The following is a 25,801-nucleotide window of genomic DNA, read 5'->3' as shown; positions in this document are numbered from 1 at the left end:
TTGTGTGGTGTCAGGAAGGTAGACTCTAATAGCATTGTCATTGAACCAAAAGATAAAAAATGACTACTGTTACTTTTAACATTTATTTTAACTGGAGTTGAGGGAGGAAAACTTGGGGGTTGTAAACTTTAGAAGGATTTCAATTCAGTGTCTCAAAATACCACTGTTGAGTCTTCCCATTGGAAAAAAGAACAGTAGAGTCCTGGGTGTAAAGTACTATGCACCCTTAAGCTCTACTCTTGAAGAAAGAAGTAACCCTCCCTCTTGGGGTGGGGCTTGTGTTCTGGGCACCTAGTCATGTCACTAGTCCTTTTTAATGTCCTAATACGGATCAATTTTCTATGACAACTCTTCATATGTCACTAAATTCTACTGCTTAGATCTCTTGAAATGTGGTTTCATTGTCTCCCTTGCAGATTATTAAGGCTAAAGATACTTCTAAAATAAACAAATGAGCAGCCTTGATGTTATCCTTAGATGTGGCCAGATAGCATCTGAGGCTCTATATATCTCTGTAGAGCCATCTACGGATAAAAACTGAGTTGTTAGAATTGGAACCAGACACTGACGTTGCCTTATTCCTTGTTCCACTGGGTCAGTTGGTAGAATCTGAATTTGGGTTCAGAGGGGGCAATTTTTCAAAAGCCCCCTTTCCCAAATGTAAATTCCATCATCATTTCGATCATTATGGGGTGTACCCCTGGGAAAGGGAGCTTAAAAAAAGAGAGAGAGAGAGAGAGTCAGAATTTTGAGTAGTTTCTTTGCTATATTCACCATCTGGAGAGCCTTGATTGATTAGCTTTGGCCTCACCATTAAGTGTCAATATAATCAATGGGAATTACTAGACTAGGGTCATTACATAGATAATTTGCCTGCTGTGTAAATAAAAATGAAATTGTTTAAATTTTGTGAGAGAAAGAAAGTGAAAATAAGGGCTGACAATTTGTTTGTTAGAGAAAGTGGAGGCCATTGGAATGACAGTTTTTGGAAGTGTGGAGCAGTTTGGCTAAGAATAGGAATGAAGGATATTTTTTTTCCAGTTTATCATAGCCAGAGTGAGGAAGTGCTGTTCCCTCTCTTGCTTGCATACATTTGCCCGTAGTGCCTACTTTACGTATGTAAACATCGGGGAAGAGAAGTGGATGTCTGTTACCTGGAGATTTTTTTTTTTTTTTTTAAAGGAAAAACGTAATTTACACTTTTTTGTTGTTTCTCTTGGCAGGTAAAACAGAAAGGGGCTCCTACTCATCTTATGGGAGAGAATCAAACTTACAGGGTTGCCACCAGGTAAGTGAGACTCTTGCTTGGGGAAGGGTTGAGAGAATTAACCTGGTAAATGACGGTTTGTTGTGTAAATTAGGTGATGCATCTTAGACTGTGGCACTAAGATGCACCGAAAGTCTGCCGATGCCTCCCTCTTCTAAAAAGTAACGAAATAACACAGACCTTGGAAGTAATAAACACCTCGTCTCTAGATCCCTGCTGTATCAGAACTACATTCACTGGCTTGTTTTTATTTTTTAATCCATCAGCCGGTACCAGTGGCACTGTTTGCAAACCAGCAACGCCGGTTAAAGTGGTTCTATCAAAAGAGTTTATTTGCAATTAAGAACTTGAGAATTTCTCACACTAGAAATACTTCATGCAGCCATGTGTCAGACCCTGGGTTCGGGTGGTTATTGCCCTAAATTATAGTTTTCATAGGGGCTGTATGATGTTGTGTGAAAACAGGGTTGTATTGAGGGATAAAAATGTCTGTGAAAATATGATTTGTTGTCCCTTTTTGTTTCTGAATTGTTTTTGGCTGGAAGTCAAGGCCAGCAGGCTAACAGCAAAGCCGTCTCAAGGGAAGCATGCGTGAGCTAGAAAAATAAGAATACTTTAATTAAATAATAAAATGCCAGTGTAATACAAAGGTATAGCATGTGTGTGTTTGCGTCTGTGTGCACTCTGCATTTGCATACTTTTCACTGCCCAGAGAAAGCCCAGTTCTGAAAATAATATCCAGAGCCCAAAGTATAAGCTTTAAGACAATTGAGTTTTTATAGATGTGTTCTTTTTTATTTCAATATTGGAATTAATCGCATCTTTAAAATCTTTTGTTTGGGATTTCTTTTTCTTTTTTGCATTGGTTTCTTACTTTGGAAAACTCTTGATAAAATTGAATAATCCTGTCAAATATTCAAAGCTTTCTACTGTTTTATTCCTCGTTTAAGCAGAATGTACCTTCTTGTGCTAGAAAGGGAATGCTTGCTCTCTGGAACCCTCTCACCCTCCCATTTTCTTTAGTGAAATGGGTAAAAAAAAATCAATTTTGAATTTTTGAAACAACCTGTTTAATATATCCTGGAAAACGTAAGCAAATAGTTTTAGCAATGAAATAGAGCCCGTGAAGGATGAAGGATTTACCTTTATGGATCAGTCATATGTCACTAAAGGTGGAATTCTGGTGGAGGTTTCTTCCCGCCCCCCCCCCCCCCCCCCCGATATATTTGCATTTTTAAAGTTGCCTCCTCTGGCCCAGCTACCAATTCAATCCTATTCGGCATCTAAAAGATTGGTTGCGATGAGGGGAACCGTGCTTGGTTAAGAAGTCCTGCTGCACAAGCTGCAGAGTACATACAGTTCATGGCAGTTTGTTTGGAAAGAATTCTGCAGGAAAGAAATTTACAGCCATTCCAGCGCAACGGAAACATCTTTGGAATGTGAGTGCAAATGTTCGGGGCAGATAGCTCGGGCGACAAGCCTCTTAGTGCCGAGTCTCTAGTGTAAAGCTCCCAATTCCTGCAGAAGAGCCGGTTCCTGTGTATCTGGTTTCTGAGGGTCAAGGCAGAGGTCATTAGAGTTTTGGGGAGAAGAAAGTTGACAACATCCTTCCTTTTTGCAGATGGTCATGGCAGAGGTCTCTGTTTTCGCTGGGCCTCTTTTTCTGGTCAATGAGAGAATAGGCTTCCTCGCCCCTGTATCCTTTCTTACTAATAGGAATTGGCGTGATTCCTCACAGACACAAAGATTTCCTCTGCTGAGTAAGCGCGAGGCCCCTTAACTTGTTAAAGCATCATCCAGACCGCGTGAGTCTGTCTGTGTATGTGCAGGGACACAGACCCTCCCTCGGTTTGTGGGAAATACTTCCCTCGGGTGAAACTGAAGTGATTTTTTTGGCAGACACAAGGTGAGGAGTGGAAGGGGGCAGAGGGTGGAGTAGAGGTGGACGGACTGGTGTGTGATGGCTGAATTTCCGGGCCTTGGGAGGCTCGTTTTGAGACATTCATGTCCAGGAAAATTCTGTTGTATATAGGAGTATGAGTGCATATGCTTTTCTTAAAAAGTCTTCATAATGTAGCTGTGGAGTGTGGCGATTCTGTCATTCTTATTTCTGCTTCGTGGTCGTGAGTCTTGCAAGAACCGACTATCTCTGTGCTTAGCATGGTCTCAGCAGTAACCATAAACAGTGTGATCACTTAAGGATAAATAAAAGAGCAAAATTTTGGAAATCCCCTGATTGAGAAAATTGAGGCTGGAGAGGAAAAGTGCACATACTATGAATTTCTTCTGCTTTCCGTGAAATTTGAGAATAGAGCAGACCATAGTGTGTCTCTTCCAGTGAATGTTTCTCTTATGCCGAATTGCTTTTTGAATCCCCGTCTCCAACACCAGCTATGCAAACCAAAAAAGAAAGGCAAAGTGTCGGGTACTTGGGCTTCAAGTCTAAGTAGCAGATCACAGCTGAAATGATTCCCCACTGTGTGGTAAGGTGAGTGGCTTCCTGGAGAGAAAGCTTTTGTTTTCTCCTGTTTACTACATTATGGAGATGCTGGGTGGAAATCCTATAGATGGTATATGCCCTGAGGAGCTCCAAAAGCAGCTTTATCATATTATAACAATGTATCCTGTGGACTTAGAGGATTGAGCACTGTTACATGGGAACATGCTTATTCCAGTCCCAAATAGCCTTTTGTCTGGTGTAGAGAAATAGCGGTGGTAAGCAACAGGTAGCAAAATGCTGTCCTGGAGAAATAAATTATTATTTTGAAGTGTATGGTATTTCGAAAATGCATCAGGTTAAAAAGATATTACACGTATCTGTGATGTCCCTCTTGAGGATTTAACATGAATAGTGAAAAACATGTGGCTTTTTGAAGAGTAGATATTTTAGCCAAAAAAACAAAAGCTGGCAGGTTCTTTTTAAGTTGTTTTCATTAAAAATAGTAATATGAATTCATTAATGCATTTCCACGTAAAATTATCAGAAATAAACATGGTAACTTTTTCAGACTTTTGAAACTGTGTAGATAATGAACCAATAGGCAAAAGCAAAGCGGCCAAATGGACTTTTTTTTAGTCCTCACTAAATATGGCAAAACTAATTTAAATCAAATTGGGGTACGGAAATCACACCCAGGCTTAAAATGTTCTTGCCAAATTGCAACCTCATACTACTTTTACTGAGAGAAAATAAAATTTATAATGGAAAGTCTGACAGAAATGAAAATGAGCGGAAATGAAGTTTTTCGCAAGATAGTCCAACCTCTATCCGGTAACCAATAACTAATACCTAATGGGCATCATTGAAGATCACAAAAGGAAAAAAAAAACAATGTCATTTGCTTTTGGCCTCTTTTGCTGCTTTGAATAGGATGTTTGGTGAATGCAAACTTTTTAATCTTGCCGAGATCTTCTGTTTTTGAATGGAATGATGATGTCAACACAAGTGATTGTTATTAAGGCAGAAGTTTTCTCCTTAAATGAAAGTTCAGGATGGATTATCAGGAATTGCTTGTCTTTTCTTTTTTGGGATATAGACCAGGTCTACAGCAATCGTTTCATTATTAGTATCTCCTGGGCAAGTTTTGTGGTGTGTGTGTGTGTGTGTGTGTGTGTGTGTGTGTGTGTGTACTATATGGAAAGCTGGGCCCTATCTGAGACCAATTAAATTAGAATCTTATGAGTTGGGCCTTTGCTTTTCTGACAGTTCCCAGGTGATGTACTGTGTAGCTAGGTTTGATGGTTTCCTAGAATGTTCTAGAGGAATGTACTGTATTTTAAAGATGTGTTCAAAAACTGGTATTGCCAGTGACCTTGAAAGAGCTTTTAGACTTTTTGCCTTAATTTGATTATTCAAGACATGGATATAAACTGCATAAAAACTTCATTTAAAAGGCAGTGAGAATTAGTGATTTACTGAAAATCAGGAGGACGCCTTGATGTCTTTATACAAAATTCTGCAACTGTGAATGTCCCAGCCCATATCTTGTTTTCTCTAGTGAAGTCCAAGGCTCTAACCTCAACTGCATTCTTTTTCTTTCTCAGCAAGTAATCAAATAGGACTATGCTGATAAAGTTATTTGATGTTGAGACCTTAAAACCAACGGGATTTAAGAATTAGGCATAATCTCAGATACTTCTGTTAAATTCCAGAAACTTTGAAACTATAGAAAATGGATCTTCTCTATATGATTTTTGACTTGCTCATAAACTTCATTTTTGATTCATTGAAATTAAACATTATAGTTGGTTCTGAAACGAATTACACATTTATGAACTGATTGTTTTTCTTTTGATTATTTTTATTTTTGATACAGACAGAATTACAAGTGACTTAATTCGAAAACTTTTGGCCCCTTTAAGTTTTCCTTATCTAAAGTCAAAATAGGAAGCATGGAAGCAAAAAAGGCATGAAATCCTTTGTTCTTAAAAAAAAAATGGCTACTTGGATCTTGTGGAAGCAGAAATGCATCTTGTTTTTTACTTTGACATTACACTTAAATGTTTGTTCACAGTGGACAGTAAATCAGTCTGGGTCCAATGCATTCTTCCGAGGACCCTCTACCGCCCACGTACTGTGCCTGTGTATTGCCTTATGCTTCCCTTCCATAGCGCCTCTTGGATTGTTGAATGCTGATTTCCGGCGAGATTCTGTAAACTCCTACAAGGCAGGGGCCACGTTGGCTTTATCTTGCACTATGTGTACTCTGTGCCTAGCAGGGTGAGAATTGTGATAACCTAAGGTTTGTGGCCCCAGCATCACATTTTGAGACCGGGAAGTCAGAATAGCAATGTATGGGAACCATTAGTTAGCATTGTTTTCATGCCTACAAAAATGAGAAAATCCATACTGTCTCAAAGAAAGTCCTTTGGAAGTCTGCCCTTCTAATGTGCTGTGCAGACCCCGGAATGACACACAGGTCATAGCGTGGAAAGTCACTCGTCACTTACAGGGCGCCGGGTACTGGCCCCGTGCTGGTCTCACTGTTCTAGGCTGAACGTTCTCAAAGGAGATGATGAGAGAATTCTATGTTCTGGGTTTCCGGTGGGCATGTTATTGGAACCAAAGGTGAGAATCCAGTCCCATCCTTTTGGAGTATGCCAGTGAGGACAGTGGGGCACAGTATTTATAATCGTGATGACTTCAGACATCACAGGGCCCGAGTTTACCGCGTGTGTGCCATCGCGACTGTGCCCCAGGCAGCTGTTCACGCAGCAGCTTGTTTGTTTTGGGGGCATTGTTAATGGGTGGACCTCTCACCCAACACCAGCCATCCCAAAACTCACCAAAGGGGAGAATGGAGACATTCTTTCATCGCATTGGTGAGCAGATATTTATTGGCCCTCTACCTGTGTGTTAGGTACTATGGAAAAAAACAAGGGGAGGCTCTTACATGTTTTCCCTTCAACCCCCATAGCAGCTTTCTGAACAGAGACCATCAAGCTCCATTTATTTAATTAAAAAAATGTTTAGACATCTTACGTAGCATAAATTTCCAAATACTTAGAAAAGTTGAAAAAACAATAAAATGAAGTGTCGTATACCCACCACTTATATTAAACAGTTGCTAATATTTATTATATTTGCTTCATGTAGATAAATGTACATGTACATTTTTCAGTGAACCATTGTTAAGTGGCAGACCTAATAAGATTTCACCCCTAGATTTTTCACGTCTTTTAAAATTAAAAACACTTAGCCATTGAAATAAAATACTATTATCACTTCTAAAGAAAATAATAATAATTTCCCAATCTAATACCCTATTTGTATTCACATTTCTTAAAATGTCCTCCCATGAAAATGTCCTCAGTAGCTTTTTTTTTTTCAGTCATCGCATTCATGCGTGGTATTTGGTTTCTGTTGTCTCTTTATAATTTCTTTTAAACTAGAACAATTCCTGTAATTAAAAAAAAATATTTACTTTAAAGAAATCAGGCCAGTTGTCTTGAAAAATATTCCCCTATCTAGAATTGTCAGCTTATTTCTTTGTGGTACTGTTTAATTTGTTATCTATCACTTGTCTTACCTATAGATTGGAAATTATGTCTAAAGGTTTATTCATATGGATGCTACACATTTTGGGCCCGAGTATGTCATAGATGATGCTATGTGCTTCATATTATATTCCATTCGGAGGCATATAATGTCAAGTTATGCTGCTACTGATGATGCTGACTTTAATCACTTGGTGAAAGTGGGGACCCCCAGATTCTTTCTCTTGTAAAGAAATCTTTCTCTTCTTGCAATCAGTAAACAGTTGTTGTGTTGTTACTTTCGCACTGGGCAGATATTCCATTTCCTCAGTACTCTTAGGCTTGATGGTTTTAGCATACATTGATGATGCTTGCTTTTGAAGTAGTGATTAAAAAAAAACATCATTTCATCTTAATTTATAGCTGATATTCTTCTGTAAAAAGCTTTCTTTCATTGCTCGTATTTTAGCACTGGTAATTTAAATATTTCATACATATACAAGTTTAATGCTAATAATCCTTGTATTAAATATGGTACTGGAGGGAACTGGAAGCATTAAAGCATTTTTAAAGTCTCTTAAGGTATATTGGTTAAAAAAAAAAACTGTTGTGGCTCAGGGTAATGGTCAGAAAAGCTTTAATTGCAAGAAGAATAAGGCAAGTATGTTTCCTTGCAAACTAAACTCTAGCATTTTGCTGAAATTTTAGACCTTATGACAATGTCTATATCACTCGCTCTTAGATGAATCTTATAAGCAGTGGAGTTTCTCTAGATTCTCACATTGTCCCCTCTATACTCCAGTAATTATTCTTAAAGACCTCACAAGACTGACTGTCAGTGGCTGACCGACTGAGTCCGATAGGCAGCTGTGATTCTCAAAGTTGTCTCGGTGATGGTCACTGAGATAGTGGGTCTGGTCCCTCCCCAGTCCTTGCACAACCCGGATGTGGCTGATGAGTGGATGTCAAAATGAATGGATCTCTAAAAGTTAGTCCGAGCTCAATCTAGAGGAAGCCTGGGAAGTAATATTAGGTGCCAGTAGAAACTTTTATGCTGATTGTTATTGTCCTCATTTAATGATTAAGAAAGTGAAGCCCAGAGAAGTAGAGCAAGCAGGACTAAGGTCACACCCCAAGTGAGCTTCAGAGCCAGATTCTGAACTCTGAAATAACTGGTTTTAAAGCCAGTGCTTTTCCAGTGTGGGTTCCCTGCTGCCCCACCTATGACGAGGTTTCTAGGCTCAAAGATCCATATTGCAGCCCATCTGGAAAACCACTTTTGGTAGGTACCAGGCCCACTGGAGAGTCTGGGCCTAACATGGTGCCTAGAATAGTAGCTTCACTCAGGTCTGTTAAGGATGTGCTAGAACTCTGTGCCCTTGGCGGGAGGTTGGCGGTGGGGGGGGGGGGGGGGGGACCACATGGCTCCTGACTGCCTGGCCCTTTTTGGTTGTTCTTATTTTTAAGTAAACCGCCTGTGTCTATATGCATGATCCATTCTGTAATTTCAGAATTAGCATGTGTAATTTCATTAAAACCAATAAAGCTTCCCTGTGAAAAGGCTGGGGTAGAATATGCCAATTCACATTTTAGCAACAGCATGAACACTTTCTTAAAAATGTATAGATTATATTTGGGCCTTGCTTTTTGTGCAATGCAGGCAGAATATGGTTCGCTATTACATGAATTTGGATTCTTCATAGAGCAAACTAGTTTTCCAAAAATACAAGAACTACATAGAGTCAAATTCTAAAACCATACCTTTCTCAGGCTCTTAAATGTGACCCCATAATTTTTCGATTATGGCATTTAACTCACTTGTGAAATACATGAAATGACATATATGTGTTAGAAGCACAGGCAAGTTTTATACAACAGTTCAGGACAGTGAGTGCATGAAAAAAATGAAATTGCTTTGAGATGATTTATGGGACACCAAAAAGAAAAAAAGAAAAAGGAGTCCTGGTATCCAAATGGAAATTTCACTAGAATCTTGGGATTAACTTCTCTTTTCCTGTAAGACGTATTTGGGAGGTTTTAATAACCACTAGCAATTAGGAACTCAGTTCATCTTTATATGTTTTATATGTAAAGAGAAAGGGGAAAATCAATTAGTGACTAAACAATTGGTTTCACACTGACGTGTACTTGATAAAAGTTAATGTTGAAATGAGCCTGCCTATAGTATAGAAATCGGGATAGCCCTAAAGCTTCTTTCCAGAAGGAAGGAAGTATACTCCCAATGCCGTGTCAGGAAAACTTTTCAATATAAAATGGCAGAAATATTTATTCCTTTATGAGCATGCTTGAAATGGTTTCATCACTAAGGAGGTATCTTCTGGAACTCTTAGAATGGAAGACCCCCAAGTTAAAATAGTGGGAACACTGCAAGATCCCAACAAAACCCCATAATCTTTTTAGAAATAAATACTTTAGAAAGGAATAGATACCGAGTCTGCTGCCGGACCTGATACGGTAACCTGCTTAGAACTGAGCCTCATCCTTTGAAAAATTGGGTGTCTGTGTTCTGGATGTTTATGTGGATTTCTTTACATATACTTTCACTCACAGATAAACTAAACTGAGCTTCCTAAAGCCTGGACCTTTTATGTTCAGTGTGTTATTTATTATCCAACAGAAGTAGTTTCTTGGGAGAAGAAAACCGGCAAGAATACATAGTTGCATTTGCTTTAGGATTTCTAGTGCATAAATGTTTTTTTCATAGTATGGCACTTATTTTTGTACTTAATAAAGGGAGAAGTCCAGTTTTGGTGGGATAGCATTCTTGGCCTGGCACTTCCCCAGATTTTGTTAAATAGAATATGTCATCACTGTTTAATTCTTATGGTAACTTAATGAAATCTATGTAACCGTTGATTTCATTACTCTCTCCTTTCAAAAGACATCTTCTAGTGAAGGCTTTCTATGACATTTAAAAAAAAAAACGCTAGATACATCTTATTTTCAACCTACCTCAAAGCCACATTTGTGTAAATTTGGGACAATGACACTTCAGTGATAAGAAAGTAATTAGGAGGAATATCATTGAGCTTTTCAAGCAGTGACCATTCTCTAGAGCTCTAGATGTGGGGGTACCTGTGTATCGGGGTCTGACTGTGCATGCACACGGAATAATCTGAGCTCATTTGTACAGTGATAATGAACAGCAGGGCACTGAATCTTTTCAGTTTTATTGGTATTGTATACAGTAAGTTATTAAATTTCATCTTTGTAATACACCTGCAGTAAAATAACAAAACATTGCTGCACTTAAGGAACATGTGTGTGTGGTACAATGCCCTCCCCCATCATTTCAGCCCCCCCCAACAGCTGCTTGCAGATTTCAAGATCCATTGTATGTATTCCCTTGAGCCCACCTCTAATAATCGAGACACATCTGCCATCGCAGTATTATAGGCATATGTAGTTTTATTGAAAACTATACCTGTAAAAAAATTAAATAACTCCTACCTCAATTAAATTGGCAAGCTACCTTTTGCAAAGATCATATTGCAGACCTCCTGAGACCCAGTGAGTTCATTTTATTCTTATATTACAAATCACTAAATATGTTATTTTTATTTAGCCAAGTGGCTCATTTTTCTCATTCTTTGATAATAAGTCACTTTCATCTATTCTCACTTTTGTTTTCCTTTTCCACCTCATCTCCACATATAAAAAAAAAATACCATGCAAGTTGTATGAAGGAAACACTGAGAGCCTCGCTGCAGTAAACACAGGATAAATAAAGTCAAAGGGAAAGGACCCAGCATGCAGCTTTAATTTTTAAGTGATTATTAAATAGACATAAAGGTTAAAAAATCAGGGTTAAAATATGAACTCATCTTGTGCTTTGATAGAGATTTTTACAATCTGTTTTGAGATCCATTTGATCACCATAATGGCAGAAAAGGAGGTAATATGAAGAAAGAATGAGTTAAGAGGTCATACAAAGCATACATAGATGATTAGATTCCTTACCTTAATATTTACTTTTTTTTTTTGAAGAATGGGTCAATAATAAATGTCTATAAAATAAATTTTTATTCATACAGGAATAAAACAAGTATGTTAGGGTGTCTGTATAATTATTCATAGTAAATTAATCATGCCACAAGTACAGTGATTTAGTTAAGAAGAAAAGTTTATGAGCTTGCTTCCTATTGTCAGAGAAAATTCCAAGGACTAGATGGCCACTATATGAACAGGAAGAAAACTGTGTACCCTTTTAGGAGGATGTGAAGGTTCCCCATCGCATAGTTCCTTAGAAAGAAAGAATGTTTTGTGCTATTCAAAGGGCAGTGTGTGAATGGACTGAGGGAATGAGACATGGGTGCCTGTTCCCCAAGTGAGTACACTTACGAAATAGATCCTCTGATGGCAGTTGGAAAGTGGCTGGTTCCATAGGAAAAAGTCACAGCTAAATAGTTGTGATTGTTGCCCCAGTGTAGGTAGGAAATCAGGTTGCCTTATTGATCACCAGTCAGGATTAAAAATAGTCGCATTTAGTTTAAATGATGGATTTTCTTTTTTAATAATCAAGACTGTTGATTAAAACTGTTGGTCATTTAGTTCCACTGGGGTTGCCTGTGCCCATGAGATTATTCTCGGTCTCTGATCAACTAGGGTATTTTCTGCCCCTCTCACAGTTCACAGAGATTCAGAGTCTAGTGGGGATAAAAGGCCAAGTCCTAGGGGCACTTGGCTAGCTCAGTTGGTAGAGCATTCTGTTTCTTGATCTCAGGGTTGTGAGTTCAAGCTCCACGTTGGGCGTGGAGATTACTTTAAAAAAAAAAAAAAAAAAAGCCGAGTCCTAGATAGGGTCATTGCTGACAACTAGGATCCCAAACCCCAAGAGAATCAGAATTCAAGATCTTAGAAGGATTTCAACTTTGTGAGTTTGTTTGTGTTATAGAAAAATACATTATACATTCTAAATAAATTTTTTGAACAAAACTCATGCACATGTGGGGGAATACTGCTTAATTCAGGCCATCCTATTCCTTGGAAGCCCCATCAACAGAAATTTCTTCTCCTGGATGTGATTACCTTCTGTAGAAATACCTATTGCCAGTGCTTTTGATCTGTTTCTCTCACTGAGCTCTGCAACTCAGAACTGTCATGTGTAGAGTGACCGGTACAACACAACATCGACAGTGGTAAAAGATCTGCTGTGGACAATGACATGTGGCAAAGAAGAATGTCAACAGCTGCTACTACTCTGACATTGTCCCTCAAGGAGTCTTTCTGCGTCTCTACCATTTAACTGTCTCAACCAAAGAGAAATCACTAATGTAGATCTGTTCTCAGTCCTGTTGACACTTAGTTACTAAGTAAGATTTGCTTCAATTTGTTTCTAGAGCACAAGTCCTGGGTGTCATATTCTGGTAAGAATATTTAAGTTTAAGGTCTTATACGTGGAAGAAGGAACTATACTTGGATTTATTTCTAGGAGAACTTGTTCTCTATTCCCTTTTGCAGGTAACACATACATCCTATCATTCCTAGAGTCCAGACTGTCTCTATTTCATACCTCATTACAAAGCAGATTTTTCTTCTCATTGTATCCTAAGTAACTACATTGTTTCCTAAATTTCATAGTGTACCTTCAAAAACTCAGATGCCAAGATTGGAGGCTCCTATGGAGTTCTATTCAATAGGTCTCCCTTAGTTACCTGGTGCAAATAATTTTACCTGTGTTCTAGGTATTTGTAGCTACTGCTTTAGAAACAGAATGGAGACATACTAAATCAGCTCTGTAGAACCTCAACCAGCAATCAGAACATTCCAGAACATTCAACAATAATATATTCTACCATACCTTCATTTGGGTGTTCAGTAAATATGTATTATGAAATAGCACCCTATTTCTCCCCATCCCACCCCCTGAAGATCATGATATCACTACCCTGGTAGAGGGTTTGAGCTAATAGTACAGTCATCTAATTGGAGGCTCTAACTCATTACTTTCCAAATTTCATATTCTTACATTTATTTAGGTATATTTTTCAAGGAGATAGAGTAAAATTTGGCAACTAAGGTTTTGTGCTTTTGACCTTGAATTTTAGTGATGGAATTTCCCCCTCAAGATTAGTCCTTCCATCTGTGTTCGCTTGGTGACTGGCCTCCAGATGCCATCTGATACTGGTTTGTCTCCCTCACCCCCAGAAGCCCTCAGTTTTCAGACTTCATGGACTCGGCTTCCTCTACCAATACATCAGCCCCCCCCCCCCCCCCCCCACTCTCGCAGTCACCACTGCTGCTCTCTCTACTGCTCTAGTTTCCTCTGTCCCCACCTTCTCTCTCACATGGCGGCTGAAGTGCTTTTCTGCGCAAAATCCTGATGCTGTTATGCCCTTGCTTAGCCTCCTTTCATGGCTTCAGAGGCCCATCCTTACCATGATGTACAGACTCTTGATAGCCTGGTCCTGGCCTCCAGACTTGTCCTACACACTCACTCACATCTGTTCCAGCCATACTGAGCTGTTTGTAGTTCCCTTAAGGGCTCTTTCATAATTGTCTCTGTCTTTACAAGAGTGCTTCCATTGGCCTGGAATATCTTCATCCTCTTTCTCCTTCTCCCCTTACATTCATTTTACCAGGTGACTCACACTCTTTATCCAAGATTCAGTTCATGCCTTGTTTCTTCCAGGGACCCTCACTGTTACACCCAGGCCACAATGAGGGGCTCTCTTCTGTACACAGGTGCCACTGCTCCTGACAGTTGTCACACTCCCCACAGCCAGAAAATGCCAGGGAGCAGGCCCGACATCTCCATCCCTGGTGCCTAACAGAGGACACTCAGTGAGTGTTTGCTCAAATGTCATTGGATGGATAAGTAAATGAATAAATGCACCAACAATGGTAATGAATCATATAACTGTGAGCAAATGACGTATTTAAGCACTTTCATGCAAATTTCTTGTCTTAGATTAATCATGCTGGTGACCCCAGTGAGGTAGGGACTATTTTCAATCCCCATTGATAACAAAACAGAAGCACTCAGAGAAGTTTTGTCACTATTAATAGCAGGTGGCAGAGATGGGACTAGGGGGCAAAGTCCTTTGGCTCCTGATTTATCATTTTCCCTATCACTTCTTTATTTCTGGATAAAGTTGGTGACACTTTTTGTCAGAGCAAATGGCCCACAGAGTCTTCTCGTAGATGGTTCCCCTCTCTTTTCACTGTTAACTTAGGTATCATCTAGCTTAGTGCACTGGGACCTCTGTCAGTAAGACCGCATTTCTAAGGAGGCTATGATGAACCTGGCAGTCTGTATATCTAGAGCATTGCCTTTAGAGGCCACGAAAGAGAGTATGTATTTTGAATGTTTCTCGTAAGTAACTACAAATTGCACACAACGTGGTACATATTCCCTACAGCATCAGTTGCCGGTCAGTGGTAGTAACTCTACTCCACTGGTAGAAAGGCCACAAGCTGCCTAAGCATGGTGAGGCCTTGAAGCCCATGGGTGAAGTACAATACCAGCTGTGTCTCGGGGCACCTGGGTGGCTCAGTCAGTTAAGCATCTGACTCTTGATTCTGGCTCAGGTCATAATCTCATGGTTTGTGGGTTTGAGCCCCACATCGGGCTCTGCACTGACAGCACGGAGCCTGCTTGGGATTCTCTCTCTCCGTCTCTCTCTCTGCCCCTCAAAAGAAATAAATAAACTTAAAAATAAAATACCAACTGCGTCTTGTCTCCCAGGTTTCCTCCTTCATTCTCCTGGGTACATCTTACCTGATAGAGGCTGGGTAGAAACAGGAAGAAGTGGATGAGCTGAGTAGATCATGATTTGCTTCTTCACGTTTCCCTCACACGATTCTTTTTCTTTTAACCTTGAGGTTGGACACGAAAACAACAACAACAACAACTAATGATGATAATGAGTTTAACTTTTGTATGTATTATTGAAATCCTTAGGATAGAATGTCACAGAAAGGACTTAAATGCCACCTAGTACCTAATGCTGCTTTATAGCAAAATGGGAAGCTGAAGGTCAGAGATGTTAGGAGACTTGTCAGCTTTACACAGCGGACCTCACTCGTATGGACCCACCCTAAGTGGTTAACATTTCAATAGCATGTAACATTGACATTTTTCCTTGATGTCTTTGTAGGCTTTTCCTTCCAGAGAACATAGGGCTACCCTAGACCATGAAGTAATAGCCAGTAGCAGCTGGAGGTACTTCCTGAAGAAATTTCTAGATGCATATCCTTTTTGTTCAGCAACCACTGAATTGCACCATCACAGAGCCAGAGGGTGTAGTTTGCTTGTAAATACTGAGTTTTTGAAATGTCACTGTAACATTGGAAAAATGTTGTCTCAGAAGGTTGCCAAAGTGACAGAATCCCGACATTGTAAATACCAGCCAACACAAGTGCTCATAAATGACAGGAATAAAATATATTTGACTAAATCCATAATAATCACTGATAACACTGTTTACCCTCAATGACCAGGAGCTGTGAACTTGGATAAAAAGCACATGTGTGCAGATATCATTAATGCGTCTGAGCCTCTAGCCATTCCAGAGTATTTTGATGGAAAAGCTCCCTAAATATGTAAAAGCTTTACAATAACTAAGAAGCAAGTGTGCAAGATAGGGTGTCAGGCAGCCCTAATGGAACTAGAGAGAGTCTTGACTATCTTCAGCACCCCAGAGGGCTGATAAGGCCCCCATTGTTCTGGTAAGAACCAGACTGTGAGCCAGGCGAGCAGGACAGTCAATACTCTATTTTCCATAGATGTGATTCTTAGAAGGTCCACTTGCCACGAGCAAGAGCTCACACACACCCCATGTTCTCAAGAGAAAGAAAATGTGAAATGAACTTAGAGATTAAAAGTCTCAGAGCAACAAAGGCAGGATTCCACGAGAACCCGAACTATACTTTCACTTGAGAGGGATGGCAAGGTGACCAGAACTCCCTCCAGTTGCTATATTTCTATAGCCCAGGCTTTTTCTCAATAATAACTTCTTCCTCTGTAGAAATGATTGCCTCCTTCCCTCTTCTGTTCTAGCATAAAAATGGATATTAGGGGCTCTAAAGGGACATGTACAAGGTGGCAAGCCAGTGTCACCCAAGCCTCTGTGATGTGGTTGTTCTCTCTGTTCCAAGCACCTCCCATCTCCCCATCTCCCTGGGAATGCTCTGGGACAATGGAGGATGCGTGGCAGAGGGCTGGCCCCTCCCAAGCAGGTGAAAGAGAGCCAGCCAGTGAAAGAGATAAGAGAGTGTCATGTCATTCCCAGGAGCTGCTCCCACCACTGCTTCGAAGCTGGGCGTGGGGACGAACTGGGGTGGCCTGGAATGACCTCCTTGATTTTAATATGTGTACAAAATACTTGGTCCTTTCCCTTGACAGGTTCCTATATTGTTTTATTTTTTTAATAATGAGCATTGCTTTCATAACTAAAACTGAAAGGCCACATTCAATATTAGAAATCCTCAGTGCTGATGAGATTTGGGAAAAGCTACAAAATAACACGTTGCAAATTGACGTTCAACCATGAAATTATGGCAATTGTGCTTCTTGGATTTTGAAGTTTAGGAAAGAACTCATAAGAGGGAAAAAGCTTTCAGTCAGAAGATGTCCATTTTAGCATTAGCTAGAATAGTGGATTGGAGAATAGAGCCAGAAATGATTGGAGTGTCCAAGGCTATGTGATGTTGGTATATTTTGGTGTCCATGAGTAGGGTCTATGTGGCTGATAATACAGCTTTCAAAGAGTACGGGCAGAGCAGGGAGAGGGAGTATCCCAAGTCCTTCAGAACTCAGTGATTGGCCTGGCATCCTTGTGACATTAAACCCCGCCAAGGGGGATTCCCTGGACAGGGACCCAGTTTCAGGGCCTGCTGTTCTGGTTTGACTCAACAGGTTGAAGGTGTTGGTGTTGGAGAAGTGGTGGCTGGTCTTAGGCTCTGTCCTGGCACTGCTCCTTCTTGTTGGTCATGAATTCAGACAGAAATTGAATGGCTTCTTACATTTCTCTCAAAGAAAGACAGCTTTGTCTTCCAGAGATGAGCTAGAAGGCAGCAGCCATGTGGACATTCTGCCACTTGGGGCACCCTGCAGTGATGGTCTGATGGCCTGTTCTGCGGCCTTTGACAACTATGGGTACCTCCGAGGCTGTGAGCACCGAACCAGAGCTTGAAAAGCCTTGAAGTCTCACTTTTTCTCTCAAGTTTGAAGGACGCTTATCCCCAGTATCTACTCTTTCCACTTCTCCTTTTCACTCTTTAATGGTTTTAACAATTATTTTAGAGAAACCATTTGGGGGTTTTATTTTAGGCATGACAGGCAGATTGAACTCTTGTTTGGATAGCTGAAGAAGAAGAGTTGCATAAAAGTGGCCAGGTAGAGGGTGGGTGTGGAAGATCTTTGCTACATTATGGTCAGTTTCAGTGAGGCTGCGTTTTGTTAAAATTCATCTTTATCTAAAATGGACTTATGGTGTTTTGACTTCTGCAATGCAGGTGGACAGCCACAGATTTGACTCTGTGTCTACTTTGGTTATCTCCCCTGTTTTTCTTCCTGAATCTTCTGCTTCCAACCAGCTGCTCTTTTAAAAACCAAAGACAAGTATGAGAGGGACAGGGAGGAGGAAGGGGGGAGAGGGAGACAGAGACAGAGAGAGAGGGAGATTTTTATGATCAGTGGGTAAAAATACCTGTCAGTCTCATAAGGTAGTTCCTTAGTGAATTTAGCATTTAATTATTAGTTTAGAGGGGATATCTTTGAGCTTAAGAGCACTTTTCTGCTCTCTGGGTCCCCTGGGTTTCTCCCTTCAGCCCTACTTTTAGATTCACTCCAACATAACCCCCCTCCCTCAAATATTTAATTATTTGTTAAAACTCAGAATTTCAGCTTCCTCTATGAGTCTCTATCCCCAAATTGCCCCCTGGTGGCTAGAAGGGAGAAAGACAAGATGGAGGATGGGGAAAAGGTAGATCATTCTGCCTCTTCATTTCTAATACATATTTCTCTCTAGGTATAATGGATACCAGTATAATTCAGTCTTGTTGCAGACTAGCCCTGAATAGGGTAGTACATCGCTGCTTCCTTTTTGAGTCATTTTGCTGCAGGGATTTCTCTTCCTGTTCTTGTTCCAGTTTCTTTTAGTCTCATTTTTGTTTCTACACATGTTGTGTTGACCAGAGCCTTTGTAACAGTACTAATAACACTGGGGTGAGTGAGTGAGACACACACACAGAGACTGAGAACAGGATAGCTGAAGACTGTACGTGCTGTCACTCCTTGTGCTGGCGTGAGCAGCACTGGGAAGGGCTGTGATTTTATAGGCAAGCTGATTAGCCAAGCACTTGTCACCTCCATGGCTGCTCATTGGCCTAGTGAGTGTGAGCATGCCATCTCATTGACAGCTGTCTGTTGTCAGAGGGCCATCTTTTCTCCTTTTCAGTGCGACTGAACACAACAGAGACATCTGCAGAGCTCTTTGCAGCTGTGACAGTGTTGCCCTGCCTGCCAGCCCTCTCACTCAGAAGGAGCATAACTGAAGAGCTCAGAAAAGAATATTAACCCATTGGCCATCTTGGTTTGGGATATTTTGGCAAGAAAACAAAGTGTCTCTTTTTGAGGTGACCACAAGTCTTTCTAGATAGAGGAAGACATGAGATCCAGTGTCATGAAGAATTAGGCTAGTCGAGTGTAAAATGTCTTGGTAGTGATCGGCCAAGGGGTGGCAGCTGATCTGAGTATATGGAATAGGATGAGAGGTTCATCTTCAGGAAAGACCCAGTAGGGGCATATCTCAACTGTAGGACCTCCCCATTAGTGTCTTCTTTGAAGGTGACAGTGGCACATTTGACTTGGGTAACAGCAGTAGTCCTTGGGATATGTGTGCTTTTGGATGAAGTGTGGCTCTTGTTGTTTTCAAGCCAGATTTGACACTGCCCTGTTTGGGGCAGATTCCAGAATGTCCATGAGATCAGAGCCTCTGCATTTCGTGCAGTGTGTTGCTAACACTATAGAAATATGGGCTGCCTTTCTAGGACATTACCTATAAACTGGAGATACCAAGTTGGACTTTTGTGATGGGGAAGTGGTTTAAATGTTTATGCAGACGTCAGCATGGGAGTCTGAATGTTTAATTCTTTGCTTCTTCATCATGGTGTCTTCCAATGCAGCTCTGTTTATTTGAACATCTATTAGAGCTGGTACAACATGGAGACATGCAGGGCTTGCTTTGGACTGTGCCACAGGGATGCTTCCTACATTTGGAAATGATTTAGTGGTATGTTAAGTTTAACAGGAGGGAAATATTTTATTGTACTCATTTAAAAAAGCATTTAGAAAGGGAAAGTATGGGGGAATATTGAATACATTGCTTTTTACTCTTTCCTTGCTTTATGCAGTTCCCCTCATTCATTCTTTGCAACTTAACAAGCCTTTGTCACTGAACCTGGGTGAGAAAGGAAGATCTGAGAAAACTTGTCTAACTTGTTTCAGACTGTCTATACTTTAATGCTATACAAATGGGAGATAGTATTAGAGAAAGTTAGTACCATTAAACTCGTTGGAGAAAATTCATCTAAGAAGACAAGAAAGACTCTTCTTCTCGGTTGTTGTGTTTAGACTAAGTTAGAAATAAATGAGCAAAATATTTTGAGTCTAGCATCTCCTAGACCAGGGGGTCAGATAACTGAGTTCTTACCCTGCCCCCAATTGTACATAGCGTCATTTTGAAGGCTCAGTTTCTCCTGAGGCGTGGTCTAGATGGTTTCTGAGATCCCTTCCAGTTCCCCGGTGTCTGAGGTATCAGAATAGGTGATAAGAAAGGAGAATATCCACCAGTAGCCCTTAGAGATTTCAGAAATACTTGACATATTCCCAAAACAACAGCAACTCCTTGCCTTTGAGAAGAATAAGAAATGCAGAAAGTAGTCAAGGGATATACAGTTAGCCTCCATTAACTATTTTCTTCTTAATTTCTGTTTAATAGAAATGATAAATAATTTTCCTTTTTTTAAAAGTTTAATGAAGGTGATGAGAGTAGGGAAGAGAAGATAGAGTCAAATGGGACTGATGACTCACCTGCGTGGTTATGATTCCTCTTGGGAGATGGTAGCTTTGTCCAAGATACTAGGAGAGCTGTATCAAGACCTTATGCTGCAACATTCAGTCCATTCTAAGACATTTTTTCACATTTTAACACCTCAGAAATTTATGGTATGCCAATTTAATTGGCAACTTTTTTTCTTCTTTGGTGGTAAATAGACAATGAACTCTGTACATCATGCCCGTTTCAGGAAGGAGGGAAGTACACACTAATACATCCTCACGTAGCAGGAATAGTCTGAAACCAATTTAACAACTGCTGTAGCAGTTTTATAGCAGTTTCTTTTTCTAGAATTACTCCAGTTACATTGAGTCAGAAATGCCAGATATCTTTTCCAAAGGAAGGTCAAGAGTCGTTGCTAATTTCCAAGCTGGAACAATTCTCACCTAGTCCAGTATTAATCAAGGCTGTCAGTAAATCACTTAGACTGTATTTTTTTCACAGACTTTTAGAGTTTGTTGATGCTTTAGAGATACTCTAATTCCAAATTCTCATTTCATGGATGAGTAAATGGAGGTACAGGAAGTCTCTGGCCCAGGGTTCCATTTAGATAGAACCTGGGTGGCCAGATGCTCATTTTTGACATTCTCACCTCTAAGCTCCATACAGTGTAAGGAGAATGGGATTAACCACATAACGGGTATTCTGTGTATCTTTTGCTTGTACATCTGGGTGTTACACTTTATTTATATGAGTGAATGTGGTTGGATTCCATTGGTTCGTGTCTCTGAATGCTATACTTGTTTTACTGCCTGCTATGCTTTTAAATTCATAGGTGATTTAACAAGGGACGAAAGCCAAACTTGTCATATACAGTTTAATGTATACCACACTCTATGCTACAGTAACACCATTTGATCATCTTTCGGTAAATTATGCGATTGTTGAGAATGTCAAAGCAGTAGGCAGCTCAAAGGTGCAGCATAAGCTGGCGCTGCCTTAGCAAGTTTAGCATAAAAATGGTTGGTACAGCTGAGGTTACAGTGACTTACTGAGGTCTTGGCCTGGTTTTGTTATTTCTCCACACTGGGGTGTTTTCACTTTTGAAATGTGCATCTGGATTTAGTTTTTTTTCTTAAAAAACAAAAAACAAAACACAAGCCCTTTAAGGTCTTTAAATGTCAACACACTTGGAACACATTACATGTTAGTATCATATATATTCATTTATTAAACATTGATGTGAGTAACATTTTTAAATTTAGTAGTGATTTCCCAAGACACTACACCCTATTTGCTTCAAAATTGATTGGATGAGAAGAGAGTTGAATCTTAATTATTTATTTTTAGTCAGTTACTGTGCAATTTTAAAAATAAAGGGATTTTGTTTCAAGTCTCTCATTGAAAGAGATGTTGTAATGCTAACAACTTTAATTTTGAAATTATTCCAGCCTTATAACTTTTAATTTTGTTTTTACCAGCTCTGTTGATGTATAATTGACAAATAAAATTGTATATATTTAGAATATACAGCTAGCCGATGATTTGATAAACATATACATTGTGAAATATTTATCATAATTGACTTAATTAACAACCATCTCCTCACAGTTATTTCATTTATGTGGTGGAATGCTTAAGATCTACACTTAGCAAATTTTTTTAAAAAAGTTTTTTTGATGTTCACTCATTTTTGAGACAGACAGACAGAGTGCAAACAGGAGAGGGGCAGAGAAAGAGGGAGATACAGAACCCGAAGCAGGCTCCAGGCTGTGAGCTGTCAGTACAGAGCTTGATGCAGGGCTCAAACCCATGAGCCGTTGACCTTAGGCTCAGGTCATGACGCTCAACTGAGTGAGCCACCCAGGCACCCCTACGCTTAGCAAATTTAGGTAAACAATACAGTATTATTAACTGTAGTAACCATGCTGTACATTAGATTCTCAGAACTTACTCATCTTATAACTGAAAGTTTTGCCCTTTGATGTCTCCCCATTTCCTCCCCACCGTTCCACACCCCTGGCAATCACCAGTCTTGTCTCTGTTTCTATGAGTTCAGCACTTTATAAAAACAATTCCGCATATAAGTGATACCATATAGTGTTTGTCTTTCTTCGTCTGGCTTATTCCACTAAGCATGATGCCCTCCAGATTTGTCCATATTATCATAAATGGCAGGATTTCCTTCTTTTCTCATGGCTGAATAATATTCCAGTGTGTGTGTGTGTGTGTGTGTGTGCGCGCGCGCATGTGTATGTGCATGTGCGTTCCTGCCACATTTTCTTTATTCATTCATCTGTTGATGATCACTTTATCTGGACTATTGCAAATAATGCTGCAATGAACATGTGAGTATAGATATCTCCTTAAGATAGTGATTCTGTGTCCTTTGAATCTATACTCAGAAGTGGGATTGCTGGGTCATATGGTAGTGCTATATTTAATTTTCTGAGGTGCCTCCATACTGTTTTCCCAAGTGGCTACACCAGTTTATATTCCCACTAACAGTGACCAAGGGCCCCCTTTCCTCCACACCCTCGTCAACATTTGCTATCTCCTGCCCTCTTTATACTTGCCATTCTAACAGGTGTGAGGTGCTCTCTTATTGTGGTTTTGATTTGTGTGTCTCTGATGATGAGTGATGCTGAGCACGTTTTCAGATACCTATGGCCGTTTGCTTTAATCAGATTGTTTGCTTTCTTGCTGTTGAGTTGTATAAGTGCCTTATATATTTTGTATATTAACTCCTTATGAAATGTAATATTTTCTTCCAGTTCTGTAGATTGCCTTTGCATTTTGTTGATGGTACCCTTTGCTGTGCCGAAACTTTTTAGTTTGATGTAGTCCCACTTGTTTATTTAAGCTTTTGTTGCCTGTGCTTTTGGTGCCATATCCAAAAAAGTCCTTTTGCCAGTATATCTGTCAAGGAGCTTGTGTTCTGTGTTTCTAGGAGTTTTATGGTCTTCAAGTCTTATTTAAATAAGTCTTTAATTTACTTCAAGTTAATTTTTGTGAGTGGTATAAATGTAAGTCCAGTTTTACTCTTTTGTGAGTGGATATCTGGTTTTTCTGACACCATTTATTGAAAAGAATGCCCTTTCCTCATGATGTCTTCTTGGCACCCTTGCTAAGTATCATTTGACCGCATATGCTTGAGTTTATTTCTGGGCTCTTTATTCTGTTCCATTGGTTTGTGTGTCTGTTTTAATGCCATCACCAAATTGTTTTGATTGCTATAGCTTTGTAACGTATTCTGAAATCAGGAAATGTGATGCCTCCAACATTGTTCTTCTTCTTCCAAGATTGCTTAAGCTATTCAGAATCTGTTGTGATTCCATACATATTTTAAGATTGATGCTTACCTAACTTTAATGTTGATAAATGAGGGTAAGTAAGATGATTAAAAACCATCATTCTAGAAATCACACAGAATACCAGGATTAATAATCAAAGGAATAGCTTCAGAATTTAAAAATTCGCACATCGTTCCTTAAGTAATTTAGTCTTTAAGAACTGAAACTGGCAAGTATCTTATGAAGAAGGAGAGCTACTAGTCAAATATTCAGGAATTTTGTAGGCTAGCTGTTAAACCATTGGTAGCTTGAAATCAACTGCAGTGGGAGGATTTGCACCATGGACACCACTCCAAGGATAAAGAACTGACATCAATTTCTATTACTGATGTTGTTATTAATTCAGTTTTCAAAATGTTTAGGTTCTAGTTTTCTGGAGTAAAGATGTTGAAATTGACCAGAAACCTGAGTAAAGTAACTATTTTGTAATACAGATTGAATTGATCCATGCTCTTGAGGGATGAATCAGCTCTTGAGGCCTGGTCCCCTTTCCCGTCTTCCCTTATCCCGGTGAATTTCCTGCCTTTCCTCAAGCAGGCTTTCTGACATGGAGGCCTCCTCTGTTTCGCAGGGACACAACCGGTCCTCAGTGCTCCTGGATCTCTTTTTGCCTCTTCTGGAGATCTCTGCTCCCCGATCACGTGTGATTATTGTCCATGGGTTTGCTCCTCCTCCACACTACAGAGCCCGCAATGGACTGTTTCTTATTTGTGCAGACACGTCGTCTAATGTACAACCCGATTGACAAGCTTGAATTGATAAATTATTCTGTGTTATGTATCATGTGGATTTGAATATTTTGCATCCTTTTCTGCCTTCCTCTTCCCACCCACCTCCTCCTTCCCACCTACCTGGCACCCCCAAGTTGCTACTTCTTAAAAAGATAGGAAAAAACTGGCTTGTACTTTCCTACATTTATGTTTTGATACAAATAACTGTTACTGGTAAATTTAGTCACAATTAGACTAAACATGTTATTTGAAAGAAGGAGTCTCATTAATGAATAGAAATGAAATAGATCAGAAATTGTTACATAACTGAGAACTTGTCATCTTTTGTGAATAGAAAATTGAGATAATTTTAGTACTAGGTTAGTTTTGTAAGAGACATCTTATTTTGAGCCTACATCGAAAGCAACTTCTGTGGTTCTCAACCTAGTCTCTGTTCAAAAGACCAATTTCCTTGTTTCACCTGTTTGAAACAGTCCTTCTTTGTGTTAACCTATTCTTGCTTATGCATGCTAGTGTGGATAGCTAAGACTTAACATTAAATCTGCTTCCCATATGAAGGAGTTTTCTAGTGCTGATAATAAGTATTATAGTTTTCTGGGTATTATGTGTAAGGATAGAGGAAGAGTTTCATGTATATTAGATACTCCACGGTTTGGGCTACTTCACTACATGTGGGTAAAAGTCATACACAAGGGATGCATGGGGTTAGGGGATAGGGTGCAGCCTTTAAATCGGTCCTCCTAGCTCCATTAGCCACATGTCTTGTCTGGGGCAAGTTATTTAAACTTACTAAACTCTACTGTCTTCCCTACCTATGAAATAGTATTAATATTAACACCTTCTTCATAGGATTTTGTGAGAATTAAATAATTTTATATATGTAGCACATTTAGAAGAGTCTGGTCATGGAATGTGCTCAAAAATATTGGCTATGATTATTATAAAACTGAAAGGTTAGTCAAGCTATAACTCACCTTTAACTTTTTGGTGGTCAAGAGTGAGTAGTATCTTCAAATAGGTAAAATCTGTGGGCCAAGTATTCTTAGTGAAACATTTCATTTTGGTGTAGCTTATAAATTTGGTAATATTAATTTGTCTCTGTAATTTCCTACTGAGGTAGGTATTCTTTCTCTCTCCCTCTCTATTTTATAAAAAAAAATTCCAAAGCCTAATTTTATGTCAAAAGAAATGACATATAAACTCAATAAAATGTTATGTGATCTTTCTAGTCTACAGAGTAAGAGAAAGAAAATAATCTTTTTAGAGCTACAGAGTAGCTCATGGTGGCCAGGGTTAGGCCCTCTGCCCCCTGGACATAATGTGTCTTGTTTTACAAAACAATGCCAGGTTTAACACAGTACAGAATTTCCCTTGATTTGAAATGTTAGCAGCATTTATTGAATTAGTTTTGTAGATGTTCAGTACCCTCTATAAAATACAGCTTTCCTCTTA

At 39.6% G+C, this 25,801-nt stretch overlaps 1 protein-coding gene across 34 annotated transcripts in view; it reads left to right on the top strand.

Annotated features, from left to right (window-relative positions):
* TCF4 (transcription factor 4) overlaps window positions 1-25,801 on the top strand; it is a 353,960-nt gene that overhangs the window by 176,915 nt on the left and 151,244 nt on the right. For 29 of the 34 annotated variants that reach the window (XM_019463970.2, XM_019463968.2, XM_019463976.2 and 26 more), the window contains one exon: window positions 1,224-1,288. In XM_019463970.2, coding sequence (XP_019319515.1) covers window positions 1,224-1,288 — 65 coding nt within the window. Of the gene's footprint in view, window positions 1-1,066; window positions 1,116-1,223; window positions 1,289-2,575; window positions 2,707-2,911; window positions 3,174-3,735; window positions 3,756-25,801 lie in introns of those variants that run through there. The other 5 variants (XM_019463980.2, XM_019463982.2, XM_019463984.2 and 2 more) reach the window with 5 other exon arrangements.

Source organism: Panthera pardus, unplaced genomic scaffold (assembly GCF_024362965.1).
Source record: "Panthera pardus isolate Hobbes unplaced genomic scaffold, ASM2436296v1 HiC_scaffold_15, whole genome shotgun sequence".
NCBI lineage: Eukaryota > Metazoa > Chordata > Mammalia > Carnivora > Felidae > Panthera > Panthera pardus.
The sequence above is the reverse complement of the archived record's forward strand: the minus strand, read 5'-3'. Positions and strand labels throughout refer to the sequence as shown.